Source organism: Anneissia japonica, unplaced genomic scaffold, assembly GCF_011630105.1.
Source record: "Anneissia japonica isolate Jap-2015-1 unplaced genomic scaffold, ASM1163010v1 scaffold694_len1028156_cov167, whole genome shotgun sequence".
Classification (NCBI taxonomy): Eukaryota; Metazoa; Echinodermata; class Crinoidea; order Comatulida; family Comatulidae; genus Anneissia; species Anneissia japonica.
The window spans coordinates 220,201-243,971 of NW_022727885.1; the positions used below are offsets into that span (position 1 = coordinate 220,201).

General features: G+C 35.2%; 1 protein-coding gene across 1 annotated transcript in view; it reads left to right on the forward strand.

Moving 5' to 3' along the window:
- Nucleotides 1–13,507, forward strand: part of LOC117113828 (DDB1- and CUL4-associated factor 11-like) — a 24,069-nt gene extending 10,562 nt beyond the window's left edge. Inside the window, exons 7-15 of the mRNA XM_033257274.1 lie at nucleotides 239–282; nucleotides 2,508–2,634; nucleotides 3,837–3,894; nucleotides 4,409–4,594; nucleotides 5,247–5,400; nucleotides 6,385–6,497; nucleotides 7,056–7,095; nucleotides 7,928–8,034; nucleotides 10,198–13,507. Coding sequence (XP_033113165.1) covers nucleotides 239–282; nucleotides 2,508–2,634; nucleotides 3,837–3,894; nucleotides 4,409–4,594; nucleotides 5,247–5,400; nucleotides 6,385–6,497; nucleotides 7,056–7,095; nucleotides 7,928–8,034; nucleotides 10,198–10,389 — 1,021 coding nt within the window. The 3' untranslated portion in view covers nucleotides 10,390–13,507. The remainder of the gene's footprint in view (nucleotides 1–238; nucleotides 283–2,507; nucleotides 2,635–3,836; nucleotides 3,895–4,408; nucleotides 4,595–5,246; nucleotides 5,401–6,384; nucleotides 6,498–7,055; nucleotides 7,096–7,927; nucleotides 8,035–10,197) is intronic.
- The last annotated feature ends 10,264 nt before the right edge of the window (nucleotides 13,508–23,771 follow it).

A 23,771-nucleotide genomic window follows, 5' to 3' on the forward strand; every position in this document is an offset into this window, starting at 1 on the left:
CACGCCCCCCCCCCCCCTTTTGGACATCTCTGGATCCACCCCTAAGATTAGTCAAAATAATCCAATATAGAAGAAAGTTAGTGAATCCTAAACACTTCACAGATTTTTTACTTTAAAATTGTTTAACTACAAAAATGTGGTTATGTACTTTATACCTGATTAACTTTTTTCCTTATCTCATAATTTTCATTTAGTAGTACAATCTTACATTAATATAATAATACATTATTTGTTACAGTCCAGATGGGTGCTATTTGATTTACTCCAGTTGGTCTGATAAAAGTAAGAAAACTCTGAACTCATACTCAAATTTTCTCACTTGTTTACATTGTATGACCCGCTCACAAGAACAGCCACAACACCAAGCGGCAACCATTTTCCGAAATGTTGACATTTTTTCAGTTAATGTTAATTGAAAAATAACATTTATTTATTATTCTTCATCTGGGGTGGATTGCTACAAAACGGTCTTAACTGGTAGTCTTAACGCTGTAAACCTATTTAGACAGACGCTGAGAAGTGTGCGGAGTATTCGTCGTTCAATTCTCCGACCTTGACAATCTAGGCCTAGGTCTTGCCAGCACTTTTGAATTAATCAGCTGAACGCCATGATGAAAATGATTTAAGACCGTTTTAAGCCTCCTCCGAGTAGGCTTTAAAATTTAAGACAGCTAACTGGTTAGACCGCGGTATAGTAATGGTCTATAATCATAGACCAGTAGTGACGTCACGATTATAGCTGGCTAACCGTTAAGACCGTCTAAAGACCGCTTATAGCAATCCGCCCCAGATCTTTCAACCGTGCTGTGCTATATACTACCACCAGTAAAAACTTTCAACCATGCCATGCAATATACCACAACCAGTACCATCTTTCACCCATGATATTCTATATTGTACCACAACCAGTATAATCTTTCACCCATATTATGCTATACAACAACTAGTACCACCTTTCGCCCATGATATGCTATATACCACAACTAGTACCACCTTTCAACTATGCCATGCTGTATTATGCCACATTCATTACTATCTTTCACCCATGCTGTGCTATCTACCACAACTAATACCATCTTTCAACCATGGCATGCTACAGTATGTACCACCACAACCAGTACCATCTCAGAGGTCCCAAGTTGGACGAACCCATTTCCGGGAGATTCATTTAATGACATTGGGGGTGCTATATATTATATGAGGAAAAAGTGTAGGTACCAAACGAAGGGCCATGCCCACCATGTTTGGGCTAAGGTGATGACATTTTTCTAGAATAGGCACCTTTAGAAGCCGGAAATGGCACTGTCAGACTGCAAAAATTAATCGGCAACCAAGTTTAGGCCTAAACAAAACAAAAAAATTTGTAATTTGGGGAGATAAGTGAATTTCCAGGAGATTTTTGCTTGTTTACAGGAGTGAGGGAGACCATACCTGAATCCGGGAGACTCCTGGGCGTTCCGGGAGACTCCTGGGAGTTCCGGGAGACTTGGGACCCCTGCCATCTTTCAACCATGCCATGCTGTACCACAACTAGTACCATTTTTCACTCATGCTATGCTATAAAACAAAAAAGAATTATTCATTATTCTTCATCTGATCTAATCACATTTTTTCTAATTATTTCCAAGTATCATTCATACAAAAGACCACAATTTCATTTTTATGAGCTAAACAGTAACAGCTTAATTATTACCCCAGTGTTAATGTCTTTGTACTATGTTAAAACTAGATAGTGTGCAGTAAACAGTGGTGTACATGAATGTGTTTAAATGGTTTAATTAAGATGATGCATGTCTCCCTCTAATTTAAGACCCTGCCAATGAAAGTCTACCTCCAATTAAGGACCACTGGTTCCAAAAACAAACTAAAGGGACGAGAATAAGTGGGTCTTAAGTCGTTCTTTGAAAATGGTGACAGAAGGTGACTCACGAATAAATAAAGGTAACAAGTTCCACAACTTGGGCCCAGCAACCATAAACGATCACTCCCCACAAGACTTTAACCGAAAGGATGGACAATAAAGATTGGTTGAGTCAGTTGTTGACCGGAGGGAACGAGTGCAAGTTGCAGAACGAACCATAATTAATTCGGAAATGTATTGTGGTGATAACTTGTGAATTGATTCGTAAACATATAAAAGTACTTTGAATTCAATACGCTGTTTCACTGGCAACCAATGAAGACGACGAAGAGTAGGGGTGATGTGATGGAATTTAGGTGTCCCAGTGACAAGACGAGCAGCGATGTTCATCAATAGCTGCAGCTTTCTAATTGATGATAATGGTATTCCGTAAAGGACTCCATTATAATAATCCAATCTTGATGTAACCAATGCATGTACAAGTTTTGACGTAGCATCTTCATTTAAAAAACGCCTAACTGCCTTGATGTTGCGGAGATGGAAGGATACAACAACTATCTTTTATCCTTATTCTAATTAGGGACCATCTGCTAAATATACAGTTACTGTGTATCAACCTGTGTTTATGATGTGTTTTATCTTTCAGTTCATCTTTGTAACATCTATGGTGACTATGAAACCCACACTGCGTTGGATCTGCGATCTGAAGAGCACTCACACTTCTGTGCGTTCACAGTCAATTTTTCCAATGATAACAGAGAGATTCTTGCTGGGTATGAGTTGTTTGTATTTTCTAGAAATATGCTTAATATTTAATATTACAATTTTTCTCAAGTTGTTTGCTATAATGTCAGCTATGAACTTGCCAATGTCAGATAATAATAATAATACTACTAATAATAATAATAATACATGAGGTGTATTTTCCTGATTTTTAACCATCATTTGGGACATTAGACCTTTCTCTGTTAATTGCTCTTTAATTGGATTATAATTATAATTCCTGTAATTTGTTGCCAGTGCAAGGTCAGCTATACTATGTCATACCATAGGTATGCCTATGTGATTTATTGACAACTTGCTGGAAAAGTAATTAGCAATGCGGATTTGTTAGCCTGGTTCACGTCCAACTTTATCTGGATATACCCGTCTTGAAACATGATACGATAATCCCCTAATTGCGTTCGATGCCAAGTTAGAGCCAGATAAACAGCCAGCCAGTTTCAGGCCGTCGACGTCACACGGTGGAAAGGCTTTTTTAACAAAACATCTACTGTATTTTACGAACCTCTAGTACCAAGTGGTATTCGTTCAAAAAAAATTGTAAACTACTGTACAGAAAGGTGTGAGTTTCCACTACCTAACCTAGCCGACCAGTACGAACCAACGACAGTGCAGCAGCGTGTTCTATCGCAATCTAAGTAGTAGATTCTCTAGGCCCTAGCTAAGTTTACCTTCGATAAAAAACGAATTATTTTAATCGCTAGCTAGCATTCTTCCATTTAACAAAATATTGTTTTCATTTTCATTAAAACGTATGTATACTTTATGGACCTTTCTGTCCTGTTTTGTAGTTTTTAGATCGCTCAATTGTGTTGTTTACATGCACTTCGCGAAAATCTAGCTTCGCAGTGTTTCACTCGATGCTATCCAGTACCATTTTGTAACCATGGCGACCAGTACCAACTTTCAACCATGCTATGCTATACTACAACCAGTATAATCTTTCACCCAATGATACTGTATGTATCATACCAGTACCATTTTCACCCATATACTATGTATTACAGTATACTTGTACCATCTTTCTCCCATCACAACCAATACCTACTTTCTTCCCGTATCATCGTTGTTAAACTGTACCACAACCATGCTGCAGTCAACAGGTATGAAATGGTAAAATGTGTCAATTATAATAATATTATTTAATGAATGGTTTTTTTTTTAATTGCGGCTACGTATGTATTGTTCACAGTGCTAATGATGGGTGCATTTATGTATATGACAGAGAAAAGAGTGAAAGAATACTCAAAGTAAGTATACTCTGGCCAAAATGTTTCATGCGTAGTCACTAGCAGTTGTGATTAGTTGTGCGATCAAGTCAACGTGAGTGCTACCGGCATCTAGTTGCGTTGCGTCTACTAATGCAAAAATGACTACCTCATGATTGACGTTTTAGTTATTGTTAATTAATTGTTATTTCTACAATATTACTTATTTCTGTTTTTTTTTTTTAACTTTAGATTTTAAACGTATTTATGTATTGATTGATGTTAAATTGATGTGATATATGTATGTAGTCTTTGTTATAGTGGGTTTCTAGAACAGTAAGTTTCTAACGAACAAGCTACCAAGGCTAAACCAGGGATATATTGAAGCCCGGTTTCGGGGGATACAAATTTGTTACATGTTGTACAACTGATTATTGCAAGACACAAAAAAAAAATAGTGTTGGAAAAAAAACAACTCAGGAATGGCTAATGAGATACAGATTTATACAAAAATAAAATAAATAAAATTTAATTTGCTATGTTTTGATTTGTGTAGATTGATGCTCATGAGGATGATTTAAGCGCTGTCATCTTTGCTGATGACTCATCTCATATTATATATTCGGGAGCCGATGATGGAATGTGTAAGGTATGGGACCGCCGTTGTCTGTCCGAGATTTGCCCCAATCCTGTTGGGGTGTTTGCGGGGCACACTGACGGCCTCACATACGTTGATTCTAAAGTAAGTATCATATGTATGCAATGCAGTAATTATCAGTAAAAATGAGGCTTAATTTGGTCAGCGATTGCTTTTTGTGCTCTACTGCATAAGGCAAAACTTTTTTTTTACCTTGTTTCCCGAACTCGCCGCCCTCCAATATTGATAATTTCAAATAGAAATAACATTTTATTTTGGCCAATTAGCACATCCACCAACAAGAAAAACTGGAAATATCAGGGGAAAAATAGGAAATTTTCTTTATTTTTATTACACCCTCCGTTGCCTTGAAATTTATATCAATATCAGGGGAAAAATAGGAGATTTTCTTTATTTTTATTACGCCCTCCGTTTCCAAAAATATATGTATATTCTTCCTATTTTTTAAAATTTTCAAGTATTTAACTATCCCATATTGTGCTCTCTTTAAAGAAAAGTCTGGATCTGTTTTGTTTGTGTCCTTATTTATATTACTACAAAATAGTGTAATATTTTACCAAAATGGCTCATAGGAACATCAGCACTCACAGAGGTGTGGTTGTTAACATATTTTGCTTTTCAATAGTTAGAAATGGTAACGTACATGGAAAACTTTTCGTTGTCTACCATCTCTATTGAGGAAAATAAAATTATGAATTATGAATATTGTTAATCAATCTAGTTTGGTTGTCTTCAGGGTGATTCAAGATACTTGATTACAAATTCCAAAGATCAGACTATAAAGCTGTGGGATATGAGAAGGTTTGCTTCAAAAGAAACAATACACCTAGCCAAGAAGGCAGTTGCACAACAAAACTGGGACTACCGGTTCCAACGAGTGCCAAGACGATGTAAGTACAGAGCACCCTCCTGTTTGAGACCCTTCTACTTCAAAGACTCCTCTAATTCAAGACCACTTTTTCACTGAAGCAAATAAATAATCTTAGATCTATAACACTAACCCTCTGTGTGGAGACAAAACCTCAAGACCACCCCAAATCTTCATGTCCCACAGACTGTTTTGAATCAGAGGGTGAACTCTAATCTCTAGCATTTTTATTTATTTCATTTCCATCACCTCCAGTTTGAACTCCACCATGGAGTATTTTGGAGTAAAGAACCCATGTTCTAATCTCATCAATTACAGGAGAAGAACTATGCATTATAAACCAAATGTCTTTTGAGGCTTGTGATAGGAGATGTTTTTAGTTGTGAATGTGAGAAAAGTACTTGAAATGAACCCAGTACCCTAGGACTAGAAGGCTAACTCCAGTTCTTCTGGTTGGCTTTGCAGACCTTCATAATACTTTAGATTTCATAGATGTTGTTCAGCCCTTATCACGTTACACATAGGTCATGGTTGGTTGGTTCTGTTACCATGTGAACATGTCCAGAATGCAGTAACATTGAAACTTACTCTTCTTTGTGTCTGTAGCGGTTTTCTTGACATTTTAATATATCTTCATCTTAGTCTGTACAGGGTTTTATGCTACAGTATCTATAAAGCGGGGTAGATCTTTTGTTTTTAACATTGTGGTTGGCATCATGATTATATATAGGCACATCATGACTATATATGGGCAACAGTTTTTTGTCAAGGAAAATTTGATAATCTGGACACTATCGCTACAGCATTTTCACTGCAATCCTTGCAATGCGTGGCTGTTCCTGTTGCTATCGGGAACGCACCCTGATTCAACTGACCAATCAGCGTCACCAAAGGAGTCGGCGATAGCGTGTAGCGATTTCTATGGAAACCAGGCTTAATGAAGTCAACAAGATGGAAGAATTGAATGTTGTTATTTTTAAAATTGATGTGTTTTTTTTTCTATCAGCCAATAGGAAGAAGAATTTAAAAGATGATCCCTCCTTGATGACATACAAAGGTCACGCTGTGTTGCAAACATTAGTTCGTTGCTATTTCTCACCTGCTTTTACTACTGGACAGGTAAAATTGTTATCTATTGACTAATATAGTTACATCCTGATATGAAATACCTTGTTCTGTACATCTTTATTCAGTGGTTGCTCTCCAGCAGTGGCATTTTTAGAAATCTGGAAATGTGGGGGAGGGGGGGGTGAAATATGGGGGTCACAAAGAAGGTAGTTGGGGAGGCTCTATGATTACATAAGAGGGCACTAGTTTGCAAAATGTGATGATACAAGCTGATCCCTGCACACCCCCTAGGTGCGCTACTCAGCTCCACATATTTGCCAACAGGGGGTTCTGATGTCAGACAAGCTGATGTCTGAACCAAGAAGCCGACTAGAGCCTCGGATCAGGGTCCTGGAATAAAATGCCATGTTAGATTTCATGTTGAGAGTGTAAATTTTGCTTTTAGACCACATTATTTTAGGGATTGGCAATCAAAATAACGTTATTTGGGTATTATTTTCAGTCTGACAACCTCATCCAGGCCTGTGCAATGGGAGGAAAATGGAGAAGAATGTGATTGACTTATAAAAACAAATGTAGTTTTATTTATATTTTTGTCTTTACATTTAGCGATATATCTACACCGGATGTGCGTCTGGAGCTGTTGTCAGTAAGTACCAGATTTTTTGTAATTTTGAACTTAAATGTAGCACCTTTTAAAATGAACACAGGTATGATGTAGTGAAGAGGTCTTATTAATTTTCTCTATTCAAACTGGTGGTAGCCACTGTGTGTGTGCTAAACCATGAAGATTTTCAGGTCCTATTCTTGTAACTGCTCTCCTTCTGTTTTAGCTGGAGAGCTGATACAAGTTTCAAAAGCGCATCGTCTTTCGGATGAGACATTTAAGCTGTTGGTCCCGTGTGCAAAATTGCCCATGCGCATGTTAAAGAACGTAGTGCACTCTTCGGAAAAGAGTAGGGGATTGTCTCCCGGTGTACTGCCCAATTCACCACTAAAAGGACCCCACTGGAAATACGTCTCAGGACTTCCGTAGGTTATTATTCGTGGTGTGTATTACACCGCAGAAATTCAATCCAACCATGCAGTGTAGTGTAGTACCATGTGGTATCCCGTCGTTTCCTATTACAATTGACTTCCTGTAGTAAAAAGTTTGCCCTCCTGTAATCAAAAATTAAAATTCCCATTGAAATGGACACAGTCCCCTGCAAAGTGTAGGCTCCAACATCCTTTGCATTAAAAAGGGAAAAAAAATCCTATTACAGTGAAAATAGGACAGGGGGTACAGTCTTCTTTAGAAAAGAGGGAAAAGTATTCCTGTACAGTTTTACCTCTCGATTTTTGGAACTGTTTAATACAATTAATTAACACTGTTAGTCATAAAATATGAATATTCTGCAATGTTAATTAATCAATTGACATTTGGAGGCGTTACCTCCATAGAATGTAATAGAATATAATGATTACTTCTTTCCTATTAGTATATGATGTGCTGACTGGTAAAGTTGTGTCCAAGTTGAAAGGACATGAAGCATGTGTAAGGGATATTTCCTGGCATCCATTTGATAACAACATCATCAGTACATCAGTAAGTAGCATTAGTTATCAACATCATACATCAGTAAAGGCATACAGTTTAAAACCATCTTTACCATCCAACTGCCAATAATGGTGTATTCAAATAAAAATAGAATAAGTTCACTCAACAAGGCAATAAAAAAAGTCTCATCTAAGTATACATTACATCAATACAGTATGTCAGTATTAAGTACTATTATTCATCAAAATCATCAGTACATCAGTAAGTAGAATTTGTTATCAATCAACGTCATTAGCAAGTAGCCTATTAATCATCAATATCTTTAGTATAACATACAGTAGTTATAAACATCATCAATACATCAGAAGTACCATTTAGACATTATCAGTAGATCACCAAGTAGCATTAGCTATGAACATCAACAGTACATTAGTAAGTAGCATTAGCCATCAACATCAACAGTACATTAGTAAGTAGCATTAGTTATCAGGATCATCAGTACATCAGTAAGAAGCATTAGTCATCAAAATTGCAAGTATATCAGTAACAACAATGTCATCAGTATATCAGTAAATAGCATTTAGTTAACAACATTACCAGTACATAGGTAAGTAGCATTTGTCATCAACCTCATCAGTTCATCAATAAGTATCATTAGTCTTCAACATCATCAGTACAATTAGTAAGTAAAATAGGTATAAACATCATCAGTACAATTAGTAAGTAAAATAGTTATAAACATCATCAGTTCATCGGTATATCAGTATGTAGCATTTAGTTATGAACATCACCAGTACATCAATATGTAGCATTAGTCATCAACATTGCAAGTACATTAGTAACATTAGTTATCAACATCTGTAGCATTTAGAACATCATCAGTACATCAATAAGCAGAAATAGTCATCAACATTGCAAGTACATCAGTAGCATTAGTTATCAACATCTTTAGTACATAATTAAGTAGCATTTGCCATCAACATCATCAGTACATCAGTAATATTTTAAACATCATCATCACATCAGTAAGTAGCATTAGTTATAAACATCATCAGTGTATCAGTAAGTAGTATTAAGTATAAACATCATCAGTAAGTAGCATTAATCATCAACATCTTTAGTACTGTACAGTAGTGTTAGTCATCAACATTGTCAGTAAGTTTTGTTAGTCATCAACATCACCAGTACACTAGTAAGTAGTATTAGTCATAAACATCAACAGTACATCAGTAATGAGCATTAGTCCTCAAAATCATCAGTACATCTGTAATTAGCATTAATTATCAATAGCAGTACATAAATAAGTAGCATTAGTTATTAATCACCTGTACATTAGTAAGTAGCATTACTACAAAGTGTGCGATGATTTTTTAAAGTGTGTTGTGTGGTTTCGAAAGTTGTTACTGTGAATTTCGAAAGTGTGTCGTGACATTTCGAAAATTGTTGCTGTGGCACTTTATGGGTCACTGTAGTTAGTACCATGTCATCAAAATCATGAGTACACAGTAAGTAGCATTAGTCATCAATATCATCAGTAAGTAGCATTAGTCATCAACACCTTTAGTATATCCGCAAGTAGTATTAGTCATCAACATCATGAGGAAAAAGTTTTATTTATCAACATGACCAGTACATCAGTAAGTAGCATTAGTTATCAATACCATCAGTACATCAGTAAGTAGCATTAGTCATCAACATCATCATTACGTCAGTAAGTAGCATTAAGGCCTGTTTATACGATAATGATAACGATAAAGAAGCTAAAAAGCAATTTGTTCATATAGAAAACAAAAGAAATAAGTGAAGTTTCTACACTAGGACGATTTGATAACGATTTATCGTGTATACGATAACAAAATATTTTAACAAATCAAATCAGATGACGTCATAATCATGGTAAAACGATAAAATCGTTGCTACTACTCCGAGTTTAATGTTTTTTCATGATTATGACGTCACCTGATTTGATTTGTCAAAATATGTTGTTATCGCATTACTGATAAATCATTATCGAATCTTTCTAGTGTAAAAACTTTTCTTATTTCTTTTATTTTCTATATGAACAATTGCTTTTTAGCTTTTTTGTCGTTATCATTATCGTTGAAGATTAAACAGGCCTTTAGTAGTCATTATCAAAATGATATTAGCACCAGATATTTTCTAATAGGGCATTTAAAAAATGCAATTATGTTTCTCATTTTTATTTTACAGTGGGATGCTACACATGGATTTTGGGAATATCGAGGGCAAAAACCTTATGATAGAGATGTACGTGAACGAGAACTTGGTGATAGCGACTCAGATGACGATAGTAATGATGAAGACAATGACAACCAGAAGAAAGGGACTGTGAAAAAGAGACGCTTACATCGATTAAATTATTGCAGACCAAGCTTTCGGTAAAAGCTGTCTGCAAGATAAACTGTGTCTACCTCATAGGGCATATACAGTATACTAGTGCAAGACCATTACCGTCGTTCCTGGGGTATAAACCTACCTCTGGTATGATCCCACCCCTTACTTTACACCCAATTTCAAGTACCAGTCTTCCTTCTGGAAAAATTCCAGGGTGTGTTTTGAAATAAGAGCTCAACTGACAAATATTTTGAAAGAAAAAAAAAAATCAGTTTTGCCTTGAATTAGGCATGCAGTAATGAAATATTGCTTTTTGATTAGTGTTTTAAAATTTCAATTTTTATTAGTAATTTTTTTTTTGTGAAAGGCGATCCTCAGCTATAAGCCCGCACCAAAACAACCTGCCAAATTTTGTTTTCAAGGGGGTGTTTGGGGTATGCTTATACCAGAAGATCTATGGTAGTTACAACACATGCAGGCTGTCAAAATTAAATCATGCACCTAGCCTAGGGTAATCTGATTTGCAGTATGATCATTGGTCAGTCTGTGAGAAGTTCAGCACATACTATATTAATTTGATTTTATGTGTTAGCACAGATTGAATCATATTGAAGTGCACAGTAGGCATTTCTGAAGCTGTGTGTAGGCCAGTGAAGATTTTGGAACCAGACTTTTTGAAACCATGACATTCGTAATATCTGGTTCTATTGTTTGATGTATTGTAGTTAAAATAAATACTTGCATAGATTTTAGAACCTTTGGTGACAAATTACAGTTTAAGTGTCAACAGTATTGTGACATTTTAAGTAAATGTTTACAGTTTAAGTGTCAACAACATTGCAAATGGCATAAGACTCATGGAAGGAACTGCACTAAACTCTGGTGCGTGCACCTTGCACCTTAATGTATTTCTTTTGTTTGTATACAAGCAAGTTTCTGGAGAGAATCTTTACATAAAACTGGGCAGAAATTTTGTTGCAGCTTTTAATCATTGTAAAAGAAAGAAAGATCTAGCCAGAATACCTGCAACTTTTTTTTTTATTGCCGTTGATATCAAAGCCCAGTTTCAAAATTACCTTGTTTTTAGTTGTCTGGGTTGTGAATTAATGTCTGTTACCCAGTGTATATATAATCTGACACAGCCTGGGATGTCCATCTACACCACATGTGGTCCAAACTGCAAATGTGCTGTGGCCCACAAAAATAAAAATCTTGTTTATCAAAGCACATTTGAAGGTATCAGTCATTGTTTTTATTCAATTAATTATATTCAGTGTTCTGATATTTCCATGACAAGGACAGTGCTATAATATGAAATTATCCCACCCATTATTGCATGAGTTTGTTAAAACGTCTATGTTATACTGTATGTACATTTCCTGTGCTCAGTAACAGTATTTTTATCTGTATATGTTCATTCATTTACAAATGCAGGCCTGGATTGCTGTACTTTACCTAGCAAAATCATCATCCCTTGCCTGAATGATATAGTACAAACTGCTGAATTATTCTTTAAAGCTGCATTAATCCAGGCCTAGCTTATATGAGAAGTAGTAGTAACAAGTACCCATAATGTAATAATTTCCTATTGGTCCTTTTGATTTGTGTATTCCTTTTTATCTGGACACAAGTAAATTTTATGTAATGTAGAGTATAGGCCTACAGTTTGTAGTTAATTATCAGTAGCGGATCCATGAATTCGAAATAGAGGGGGCCCAGGGAGGGATCTTCAAAGATGGAGGGTGTAGACCACCTCAACTCCCACTATGGTTGGGGGCTGAGGTTAAAAAACATATGATTATGGCACCACTAAATGGCCAGAAATAGCACTCCCAAGATTTAAATTTAAATATAATTTTCTTTTTTTCTTCACTATTTTAGGCACCCTCTCCTCCCCCGTTTGAGCCAACACTGTTTATGTTATATGGTCTGTTTCTTTCTACAGGGTCCATATCACAAATGCTGTCCAGCAAAAAAAAATTATAAAACCTATTTATACTGATCTTTCGTATTGCAAGGTGTTCTGTACTTAGGAACCAGTTTTTGCCAATGGTGAAAACACCCGGGTTCTGACATTCTGTACCCCAAACATTTCAAAACTGCATTTTTGAATATTATTTCCCTGTATGTTTGTTTATTCACCAGAATATAATATTTAAGATGAAAAAAGCAGACGTTTATCAAGGTATTGCTGTCAAATTTATATAACACATTTTAGATACAATAGTTTCTGGGCAAGAACTGCACCGAACTCGGGTGCACTTCTCTGTCGAGAATAATATTTTGTTTCAGTGACGGATCTAGGAGACTGCAATGGGTGGGGGTCGAAGGTAAAGTGGTGGAATCGATGGTTAAGCGAATGGTGCTAGAATGCAAAATATGTGGAAATGAGGTTATACTTGAGCATGATTTTTTTTTGCTTCGGACATTTTCAAGATGGCGGTGGGGGAGCTTTCCATCCTATCCCTTTTTACACCATCCAGTTTTTTCCATTCCCCTTTTCTCCATCCCGGGGTTCCCCCACCCCCTTTGTTTATTATCATTTTCCTTGACCGTTTTTCCCCTCCTGGTACAGTATTTTAGTGCAACACGGTTGGGTAAGTGAACAGAATGAGGGCTGGTGTCCAGAAGCCAGAGGTCCCCGTTTTTACTCTTTGAGAGACTAATTTGTTGGGTATTTTTATAATGTAATCTCCATAATTTCTTGCGAAATCCCAAAATAGCCAGTCATGTCCTGATAAACAACAACTAGCTGGTGATTCATGCCTTGCCCAAAGCCGGTCTGTTACTGGGTCAAAACGTTTTGGGAAATTAATGGTACATGGGCTAACCCTACATGAGAAGTGTTAGCCCACCAACTACATGTGTTGGGTGAAACCACCCAGCTAACCGTGTAACGCCACCACTGGTGCAATGTATGCTTTATGGCGTATAAAGTCACTTTATATACATAACGTAGTTACAAGTTTTTGATTTTATAAATGGTTGCATTGAAATCGCATCATGTGATTTCGATAAATATTTTTAAAGAATGTTTTTTTTTTTTTTCTTGTTTAACCCCAATTTTTGCAACTGAAAAGTGTGCAATTATTTTAGAAACAAAGATATGTGTAAATCCAGTAGGTTAATATTAGGTGTAAATTAATAAAGATTATATGCAAATTTATTCTTGTCGTTTTTGTAAGTATGGTTTTCGGTTTATAGAAGACACAAATATCAGAAAATGCTGCATAGCGTGGACCTTTCCGGGGTGTATATCAAAACTTAACAATTGACCAATCAGAACAGGGCTTGCAATGCAGCGGTATGAGCCTGTTAATGAGAGCTGTTACTAGTCCATTGCAGTGATGGCACCAGGACCTGCCCGATAAAGGGGCTAAATGCCCCGAGGGGGGTGGCTAGTGGAGCGAATCGAGTCTCACTTGGCTGGCGCCAGGGAACCGCCTAGGGCCCAGTTGGGGGTCGAGGAGGCGAAGCCACCTGGAAGCCACAGATATTTGACGAATTATGGCGATTTTTTATTACTTATTTGATAGGCATCGAGCTACTATAATATGACTTCACGTAGGCTATGTTTTCTAATGTCGAACTCAGCTTCCAAAACCACAACATTTTTAAAGAAACAAGAAACATTTTTAAAGAAACAAGAAACAGTTCGCCGTGTATCCATCGTACCGATTGATAACCGCATAACCAGAGTTACGTTACGCGTGACGTCTTCACTCTTCCTATTGGTACTGTTAGTAAGCCAGACGAACAAACATAACCGATGTTACAATCTACCAATATGTAGGTGGGGTTTTTTTTTTCAGGGAGAAATTGTGAAGGGGATAAATATTTCAGTTCTAGTAGTACAGTTCATTTTGTCTTCAGTTTTATATAGATTCGCACGGAGGTGATTGACCATCGTGTAATTAAATTGAGTGACAAACAGCCAAATAATACGCAATAACATCCACTCTGCATCCTATTCACTCTGATGTTATTATAACATTCACTCTTGAATTTTGACCCTGTTTACGGATTAAACGATGAATCGACCATTCAAGTAGATATTTTCTGATTTGAACAATGTCGAATAGAATATTTTGAGTGCCAATTAAGAGAAAATGCAAATATTGGATAACTGAATGTGGTATAATGTGATTGAAATGTATGTAGGAATTAATATGGGTCTGTGAAGCACCCCTCAGACTGTACTTTTAATCGCTAACATCACGTCCTACGCCTTTCAATTACTGCAATATAATAATAATAATAATAATAATAATAATAATAATAATAATAATAATTCTGGAGTTACCTCGAGGCGCTTAACAACAACAGAGAAGAAAAACACCAAAACAAATGCAGAAGTACCAAAAAAAAAAAAAAAAAAATATCAAATATTTGGTTTTAGTTTAGTTTAATTAAGTTCAAATGATTGGTTTGATGGTTATCAATAAATGAATGCAATGTAATTGGTATTATTTCAAGGCCAGTTACTTTCCTATTCATCCTAAAGACTTTCGTTTTTCTTTCCCTTTTGCTTCTTGTCTTTCTTCCTTTCCCTTCAGATGTTCCTGATCTTTACTTTTCTTGTCCTTTCTTATGTTTCCTTATCTTATCTTTCACATTCCTTACTTATATTCCTTATCTTTCTTTCATTTTCTTTCTTATAATTCATATCTGTCTTTCATATTTCATTCAGATATTTCTTATCATTTATTTCCTTTTCCTTTCTAATTTTTCTATGTCTGTCTTTCCTTTCTTTTCTCTTCTCATGTTTCCTTATCTTTAGTTTTCCCTTTTAATTCTTAGTTTATCTTTCCTTTCCTTTTACTTTCTTATATTTCTTTCCATTTACCTTCTTATGATTCCAAATTCATTTCTTTCCTTTCCTTTCTTATGTTCTTTATCATTCTTACCGTTATCTTTCTTATGTTTTCTTTCCTTTTCCTTTCATATGATTCCATATCATTTCTTTCCTTTTGCTTTCTTATGTTTAACTTACCTTTCATTCAAAAAAAAAACAAAACAAGAAAGAAAGAACAATGAAATTTAGAAGGAATTTAGAGGCAACTTTCGAAACTTTCAGCGAAGAGATGTTTTTAGCAGTGATTTGAATGTGAGAATTGAATGAGAATTTTTAATGTGTTCCGCAGGGGTGGCGCCAGGGGGGGGGGGGGGCGCCAGCGGGGGGGGGGAGAAAAAATATTATATGTATTTTTTACATATAAGTAGACTATGTGTATAAGAGACAGCAGTTGTACAGTACAGCATTATTGAATTTTTCTCCATGGAGATGTTTCTATTGACGTTTAAACATGACTTTAGTAATGGATGTGTACAGTACAACTCAGTATCATTTCAGACTCCCTTCCCTTCCACACCCCATATTCAAGTGAGTAACAGCTGGGATCCTACCTGTATACGCATGACGTCATTTGTGACGTGACCAGAGAGTAACAGGGGTGATGTTTCGACGTTAGTTAACTTTATATATGATCCGTTTTCCAATGGGGAGCCAGTAAAGCAACTATGATGGAACAACAACATATATATATATATACATAAATATCTGATTATAAATAAATCCTAGTCTGAAGATTAGTATATATTCTTAGAAAGACCGTGTTGTGAGAGGCCTAGATGGATGTTAATTCCATATTTATGTTTGTTTATTTCTGCACAGCATTTATCAGTTACATGATCTAAAGTTTCCATTAATTAAAACAGATTTGGAAATTTCATATATTATTCAACAACTATAAAATAATGTATGAGATCCAACGTGTTACGTCACAGTTGCACATTAATGATGTTAAGTTTGTTTAAATTGTTGCATGCTTTAAATCACGTGGTGAGACGACTTGCTGACAATATGGTAACCATATAACTAAAATTAGGTGTGTTATTCGTGCATGTTTAATACATAAACATATCAACTACTGACGGAGTACTCAAGTCGTTTTTCCTCAAAGCAACTGAAGTTCTTAATTCAACCTGGAAAATAATAGACAGAAGCTATGTTTAGAACTGCGTGAAGGTCTCTGACATGTCCACCGGTGTTATTGAGATCCCCGCCCCATACACACCGCCGCAGGTTCGGTTCGTAGGGAATACGGCGCCGGCCCACATTCTCTAGGAAATTTTAATCATTATTCTTGGCGTGTCTGCTTCATGGTTTGTTTGGTAAACTCCCTTATGTTTAGTGATAAGAAACTTACTACTTGTTCGCCCTAGGAGCTAATAATGCTAATGAGGTCACCGTATAATTGTTATATGGTTATTCATGACATGTCTACATAGTTTCTTTGCCAGTAGTCGTCTATTTCGAAAGATTTATTAACTATTTATTGACCTTGGCGAGTTTATACTTTGCTAATGAAAACATAATTATGACAATGTCAAAATCATTGTACTTGCATCTATATTGCTATAAAATATTTTATATTAACATTTTGGCTCTCTATCTAATCAAGTTCATTTGTAAACTAGGATTGTTTCTAGGGTGAGAAGTAAATGTCCTTTAATTTAATTATTAGAAACTTTGTGTTTTTGTTGGAGAGCACAACACTTTGACTGTTCCCTTAATCAAGTTTCCACATACAAGGATGCACGAATATTTTATTGTCTGAATAAACATAAATTATTCTCCACTGGCAATAGAGAGCAGATTAAAGTCAGACAAAATATTATAACATTTTAAATATAGACATAACTTTTTAATATAAGTTAGTAATACATAATGCTTAACAACAAACAATACAATAACATTTACTTATTTCTAATATTCACAAAGCAATGTACCTAAGTACATTCTTTGACATTTTTGTTGTAAAGGTACTGCGTTAAGAACAGCATTATATTAACATAACATTTTAAAAAGAAATACAAAAAACAAACAAAAAATACAAAAAAAAAATCTCCAAAAAGCAAAAAGTAATAAAAAAGAAATATCATCCCACATCTACGGAAATTAGATGAAACGGAGTTCTAAAAAAACATTAATTGTGAAGTGGATAAGTTTGTACCGTTCATTATTTTAATAATTTTTGCAAATACGTAAATCTTATCTAGGTAACTAATTTGCTATAGGGGAAATACCTATTTGGAAACCTAGGCCTACCTTGAGTTGAGAAAATCGCAGTTTGGCCTATACATTATTAGAACAACTGAACAGCAGTCAAATGTATTCGACCTGTTAAAATATCGATGGGAACAAATGTTTCCTCCAACAATTATGTATATATTTTCTGTTGCATTATTAAAGTAAGTTAATGTAGTAACAGGTAACAGTAACTGTATTTTTTTTTTTTTTTTTTTTTTTTTTGTTAATTGACAATCATTACTTCATGTGCCTTAACTACTATATGTAAATCAAGTCAATCACCGATTGACATGATTCCAAGTTTATGTAAATATGTATCAACCCATTTTGGACAGTGTCACGTGATTAAAACTTTGAAGCTGCTGATGAAGGCGTGGAAACGCACTTTTGGTAAGCTGAGGTGATTATCATTCTGTGTGGATGCGGTAACTAGAAGTGATGCCAATTATTGCCGCTTTGATTAACATTTTGATTTACTGAGCAAACGCTGTAACATTCAGGTTGTACTCACAAACAGAAGTATACTGTTATTTTAGGATTCAATTACGTAAAACATACACAGAAGCGCGCTTGATTTATTAAAATGATGATCGCCACAGTTGGATTGTGATCATACTGTTAATTCACATATTAAAGTGATATTTATTGTGTTGTAAATAATGTTTTCCAATGTCGTACACATTGTCGTATTTTAAGAAATTTACTTTTAGATGTTCAGTGAACTTCGACGACTCAACCGGCGACTTTGATAGAATAACTATATTTAACTATTTAAGAATATTTTAGTAAAATGCACTCGAAAAAAGACTGAAGTCGAAAATAGAATGTAACCTCATGTAAAAATAGTAAAGTTGATGATGAAGTCTATCTTATGAATAGCTTTTCCACTTTCTTTGCAGCATTGCATGCAACTCTTTTGAATTCACTCTCTACATACACTCAGTTTTTGTTCTTCGGTTGCCTCATTTAAAGAAATTACTCAAAACTCATTTGTCACCATTAACATATACATCGTCCCTGTTACTGCCACATATATTGTATTTTCAATTTTATTCAGCACAGACATTATAGGTACATATTATTACCATTTTCAGTACGGTCCAATTTCTGATCTCAATATTTAAAAATAATCGTTGAAACATATAAGATTATAAATTGTATACAAAAAAATAATAATAGACTTTACCGTAATCGATACAAATTGATAGAATGATAGATCCTGTTGAAAGAGAAGGAAAAACAAAACTTTGCAATGTAACAAAATACGATCGAATTTATTGTAATCTTATTCAAGGAATCAAATGCAAGTTGAACATGTAAATGATACACAATTACGTTAAAAGCATACGGTACTAACATAGGTAAGCCACTTAAAGAAAAAAGGCACAAGACATTTTAAAGTGTCTTTTAAATTACAAACTAAAACAATATATCATATTATATCGTATAGACCTAGTTTGTTGGAAATTTTCGGATTGTCTATTGCCAGACACTTTCTCTACGTTGTCTTTAAGGGAGTGCATATAAATATAATAATAATAATATAATAATATAATATAATATAATATTATTTGCTGTAAGACCGTACATCGAGCAAAGGAACAGAATGATATCATAATTCCCTTGCGCACAGAAAGTATGGGAGAAGGAAGAAATGATACATTTACTTCAAGATGGAAATCCATTATTTTCACATTTATTATCTTTGTGGAATTAAATATCCAATAACGGTTGTTGAGTCACTGAGATTCAAATTGGCTTACCTCCCTCCTATATAAGTATTAACACAAACATATTCCCATCACACATATTAGAAATGTTATACATATAATTTGCGCAGCGTGCCACTTAACGTTTTCCGAAGAATATATTTATGTTTGATAGGACAGGATTATTGGTAATTTTCTGAGGCAAATCTGCTTCTAAATTAGGGCATCAGAGAACTCATTGAGCTCTAAAATGTGGCGATAACATAACAGGCACATATGCTGCTAACCAGTGAACATAACCTGCTTAATAATGACAATAATTTTTGGATAAATGTAAAACAGTATACAGTAACAATTTATTAGGTATACATGTGTATATTTTAATTAATTTCTATTCAGATTCCAAAGGAGATGTACTTGCCACATACTGGCCATGGACTCAGTCAGTGGCAAACCTAATACATTAACAAAGAAAGCTGTCCACTCTATGAAATTATCTGTGTAAAATATTTAAGATTTGTCCATATATGGGCATGATATATGGTATCACTTATAACAATGGGCACTTTACATAATATTTGTCACAGCAAACTTAGATATTGTGAACGATGTACATATAATGGCATTATTTTTCAAAACTTTCATATCAATTTATTTTTATGCATCTGTTTAAAAATTTAAAATCATTTTAAATTTATCAAAAGCAGATATTGGACATGTAAATTTAGGAATTAAATCATCTATACCCTTGAGAATGAAATACATATATTGAACATTTCATTGGTTATGCATATTTGGAGCATAGAGTCTTGACTGGGTTTTGGCAAAAGTGATGAAAGATATTGTGAAGAAATTATTAACAGATTTCACAACAAAAATATAAAGATAAATTGAATGATGAATTCGCAAAAGAATCAATTATTCCTAATATATTGGCCATGATAGCCTGGGCCATATATGGTGTATGAACTTTTAACTCTGAAGTTTCATCGATGTGGTATCGTATGGTTTTCTATGGTGTAAAATACTAATAATTGATAGCCTACTAGAGTCCGCAGACTTATTCTAATAGGGTCTTTCTGGTTGTGAGTTAGGCAGTACACCGGAAGCACTAACACAAAGAGAGTCATAGGAATTAAACCAGGGGCCAAACCTATGTAATGGTCAACAACTCCGAAAATATTATTCTCTCCTCTTTACTCTCGTTTAAAATGATCGTTATTTAATTGCAGTAGCCTAGAGTAAGATGAACATTTTCTTTTTCCCACAGTTATGGTTAGGTTGGGGTGCACAATGCGTTGTTTGTCTTGATGTTGCTCTACAATAGGTTTAGAATGCTAGGAGTTTTTGTATCACACCTACGGTACATTTCATTCTATTGTGTATTAGAAACCAGGTTCTCTTAATCATTTTTTTTTATTTGTCATTTATTTTTTCCATAAAAAAAGAAAGAATATTATCATCATACTGCGATGCTGTATAAATATACCATCTGTGGACAGTAGGCCAAAGTAGACCAATTGATTGGTTTTCTAGAAATGTATATTTTATTTTATTTTTTAACAGTCAACATTTATTCATTCTTTTTTCTGTGTTATTTCACTTTTCTCACTTTCTTCTTTTATTGCAAACAATCAATAAAATATTACATAATACATTCTATAAACCATCTAATTGCATAATTAAGAAACGCTGTGATGTTTCGCAGATTCTTTTTACAAGACTATGTTATCAAATATACCCAAACCCGTCTACAGGGTAGAGGTAAATATCCAGATGAATGTAGCAGAGTACCTGTCTCTTATACACATCTAGATGTGTATAAGAGACAGGTACATACGAATTTATTAACTCAAATACGCTGTTAGCATCGATAAATAAAAAATCAAATTGAATATCAATTTCTTCCAATCTATTGATGGCATTTAGTCCGCAGGAAAGGAAAAATATTATTTTATCAAAAACTAAAAATATAAAACAAAACAAAAAAACAAAGTAAACAATTGGTGCAGCATGAATTTGAATTGATTTGTCGAACTCTTTTGTCATCGTATACACGATAAATCGTTATCGAATCGTCCTATTGTAAAAACTTCTCTTATTTTTTATTTTCTATATGAACAATTGCTTTTCAGCTTTTAATCGTTGCAAGTATAAACAGGCCTTAAACCTGGTCATTAAACAAGCTGTGGTGGCTCCAGGATTTGGGGGGGGGGGCCGATGTCCCCGATGAAAAAAAGTGGGTTGGGCTCAAAATCTCTCAAAAGTTTTCCAGGTGGCAAAGCCCCTGAAAAATATGACAATCGATTTTGTCTACTAATTTATGTAGAAAATACAAACACATAATTTGTTTATTTCCCCGACGAATTGTGGTTTTATTCCTTGACGGGGGGCCCTGTACCCCGGCACCCCCGCTAGCACCACAATCTCAAACAGATGAACTATAAAATATATGCAAATTAATACATGTCCAAGGTTTAAGGTTGTTGAAGATGATACACTTCTGTTTTATGAATGTAAAGAAGCATACGATCTGTGGAATTATATTAATAATTGTTTATGGCATTGAGACAATTTTTTTGAAATATTGTCCTTGGTTCTGGAATCATTTACATTGACCATCTTTCATTAGGAATGTGTTTGTATTTACAAAAGCAAACGTCAAAAAGCAGCTGGACAAATGGAGCTTTGATTTACCAGCTGTTTATGATAGATAAAAAACACTCATACGCTACAATACTTGAAAGAAAACAATTGATTTTAAATGAATACTTCTTTTACAATCGAGTATACTGAAAATTCTCCAGTATTTTATATAGCCATTAGTGTTATTGTCGAATGTCTCTTTTCGAATGTTTCAAACAATCCTTACAATTTACTGCAGTTTATAGGCAATGATTTGATTTTGGAAGAACAAATGTGGGATGACCCCGTAGGTTGATGCGCATCATCGAACAAATTTAACTCTGAGAGTGCCATTTCCGGCCATCTAGTGCCATAGACATCAAATTGTAAGCCTCATCCCTAACCGTGGTGGGGCTGAAGTGATCTGGACTCTCCACCTTTACAATGCCTTTCTGGGCCCTTTCAATTTCGAATTTCTGGGTCCGCCACTGAAGGGAGTAAACATTTTAAACATAAAAAGAAGCAACACACGGCATGAAAGAGAGACATCTATGACAGAGACACTGTTGGAGAATCTTCGACTGGTGGAGGAAACTTTACTGAAAAAGTCGTAATACAGTGACTGGAAATTGGTTTGTTTGTTTGATTGGTTAGATTTGGTTTGGTTAGAAGAAATAAACATAATCATGCAAGCACGTAATTCCATGATATTTGACAGCGATTCGACATGGAAAAAGAAAAGCTCCAACGACATGTTTGACGTCACCATGGGCAGCTTCGACGGGGCAGAAGTATGTGAACTTGTCGGCTCTTTCATTCTGTCATCACTTGCAAAGAACCTTGGCAAAAACAACATCGGCCTATACCGGGACGACGGCCTCGCAATCATGAAGAGCACATCACCAAGACTGTGTGAGAAGATGAAAAAGGAAATAACATCCATCTTTCACTCCTTTGATCTTCGCATCACATACATGCAAACATCAAAATCACTAACTTCCTCGATGTTACACTGGACCTATAACACTACCTACCAACCGTTTACCAAGGCGAATAACCAGTTATTGTACGTCGACTCACGCTATAACCATCCCCCAACCATCTTAAAACAAATACCTATATAAATTATTCAACGAATATCTAGCATCTCTGATTCCAAGACATTTCTCAAGGCTGCTCCCGACTACGAAAAAGCATTAAAGGAGAGCGGCTTCCAGCACAAAATGAGTTTTAAACCATCACCTGGAAGCAACAAGCCTAAAAAACGAAACATCATCTGGTTCAACCCTCCATTCAACAAAGCTGTGAAAACCGACATCGACAGTTCCTTCCTGAACTTGGTTAAAAAAACACTCTTCTGTAGGCAGTACACTTCAAAAGCTATTCAACAAAAATAATGTCAAAGTTAGCTGTAGCTGCTCTAGATACATGGGAAACATCATTCAGTCCCACAACAGCAGAATTCTTTGCACCAAACCACATGAACCATCTAATACATGCAACTGCCAAAAGAAAGATGAATGCCCCCTCTCAGGAAACTGCCTCGCATCTTCAATTAACTACAAAGCCACCGTAATCACAAATTATGACTTCAAAGAGTACATCGGACTCACAGACAACACTTTCAAAACCAGATTTACAAAATTAAGCACACATTTAGCTCTCCGAAGCATAAGAAAAGCACCAAATTATCAAAACATGTATGCAAACTTAAAGATAGCAACACCCAATTCAACATTTAATGGTCCATAATTGACAAAGCTACGCCATACAGTACACAAACAAAACGCTGCGATCTCTGCCTTACAGAGAAATTTCACATAATTTATTCAAACAAACCATCAACTTTAAACAAAAGAACAGAGCTGCTTTCAAAATTCAGACACAGAAACAAATCCTACTCAAGAATACGTAACACAATTAGCATATACACCTGCTAAACCTCATATATACCTCCATTAGCTTCCTATCCACTCACTCCTGAAGATTGCTACTGAATGAAA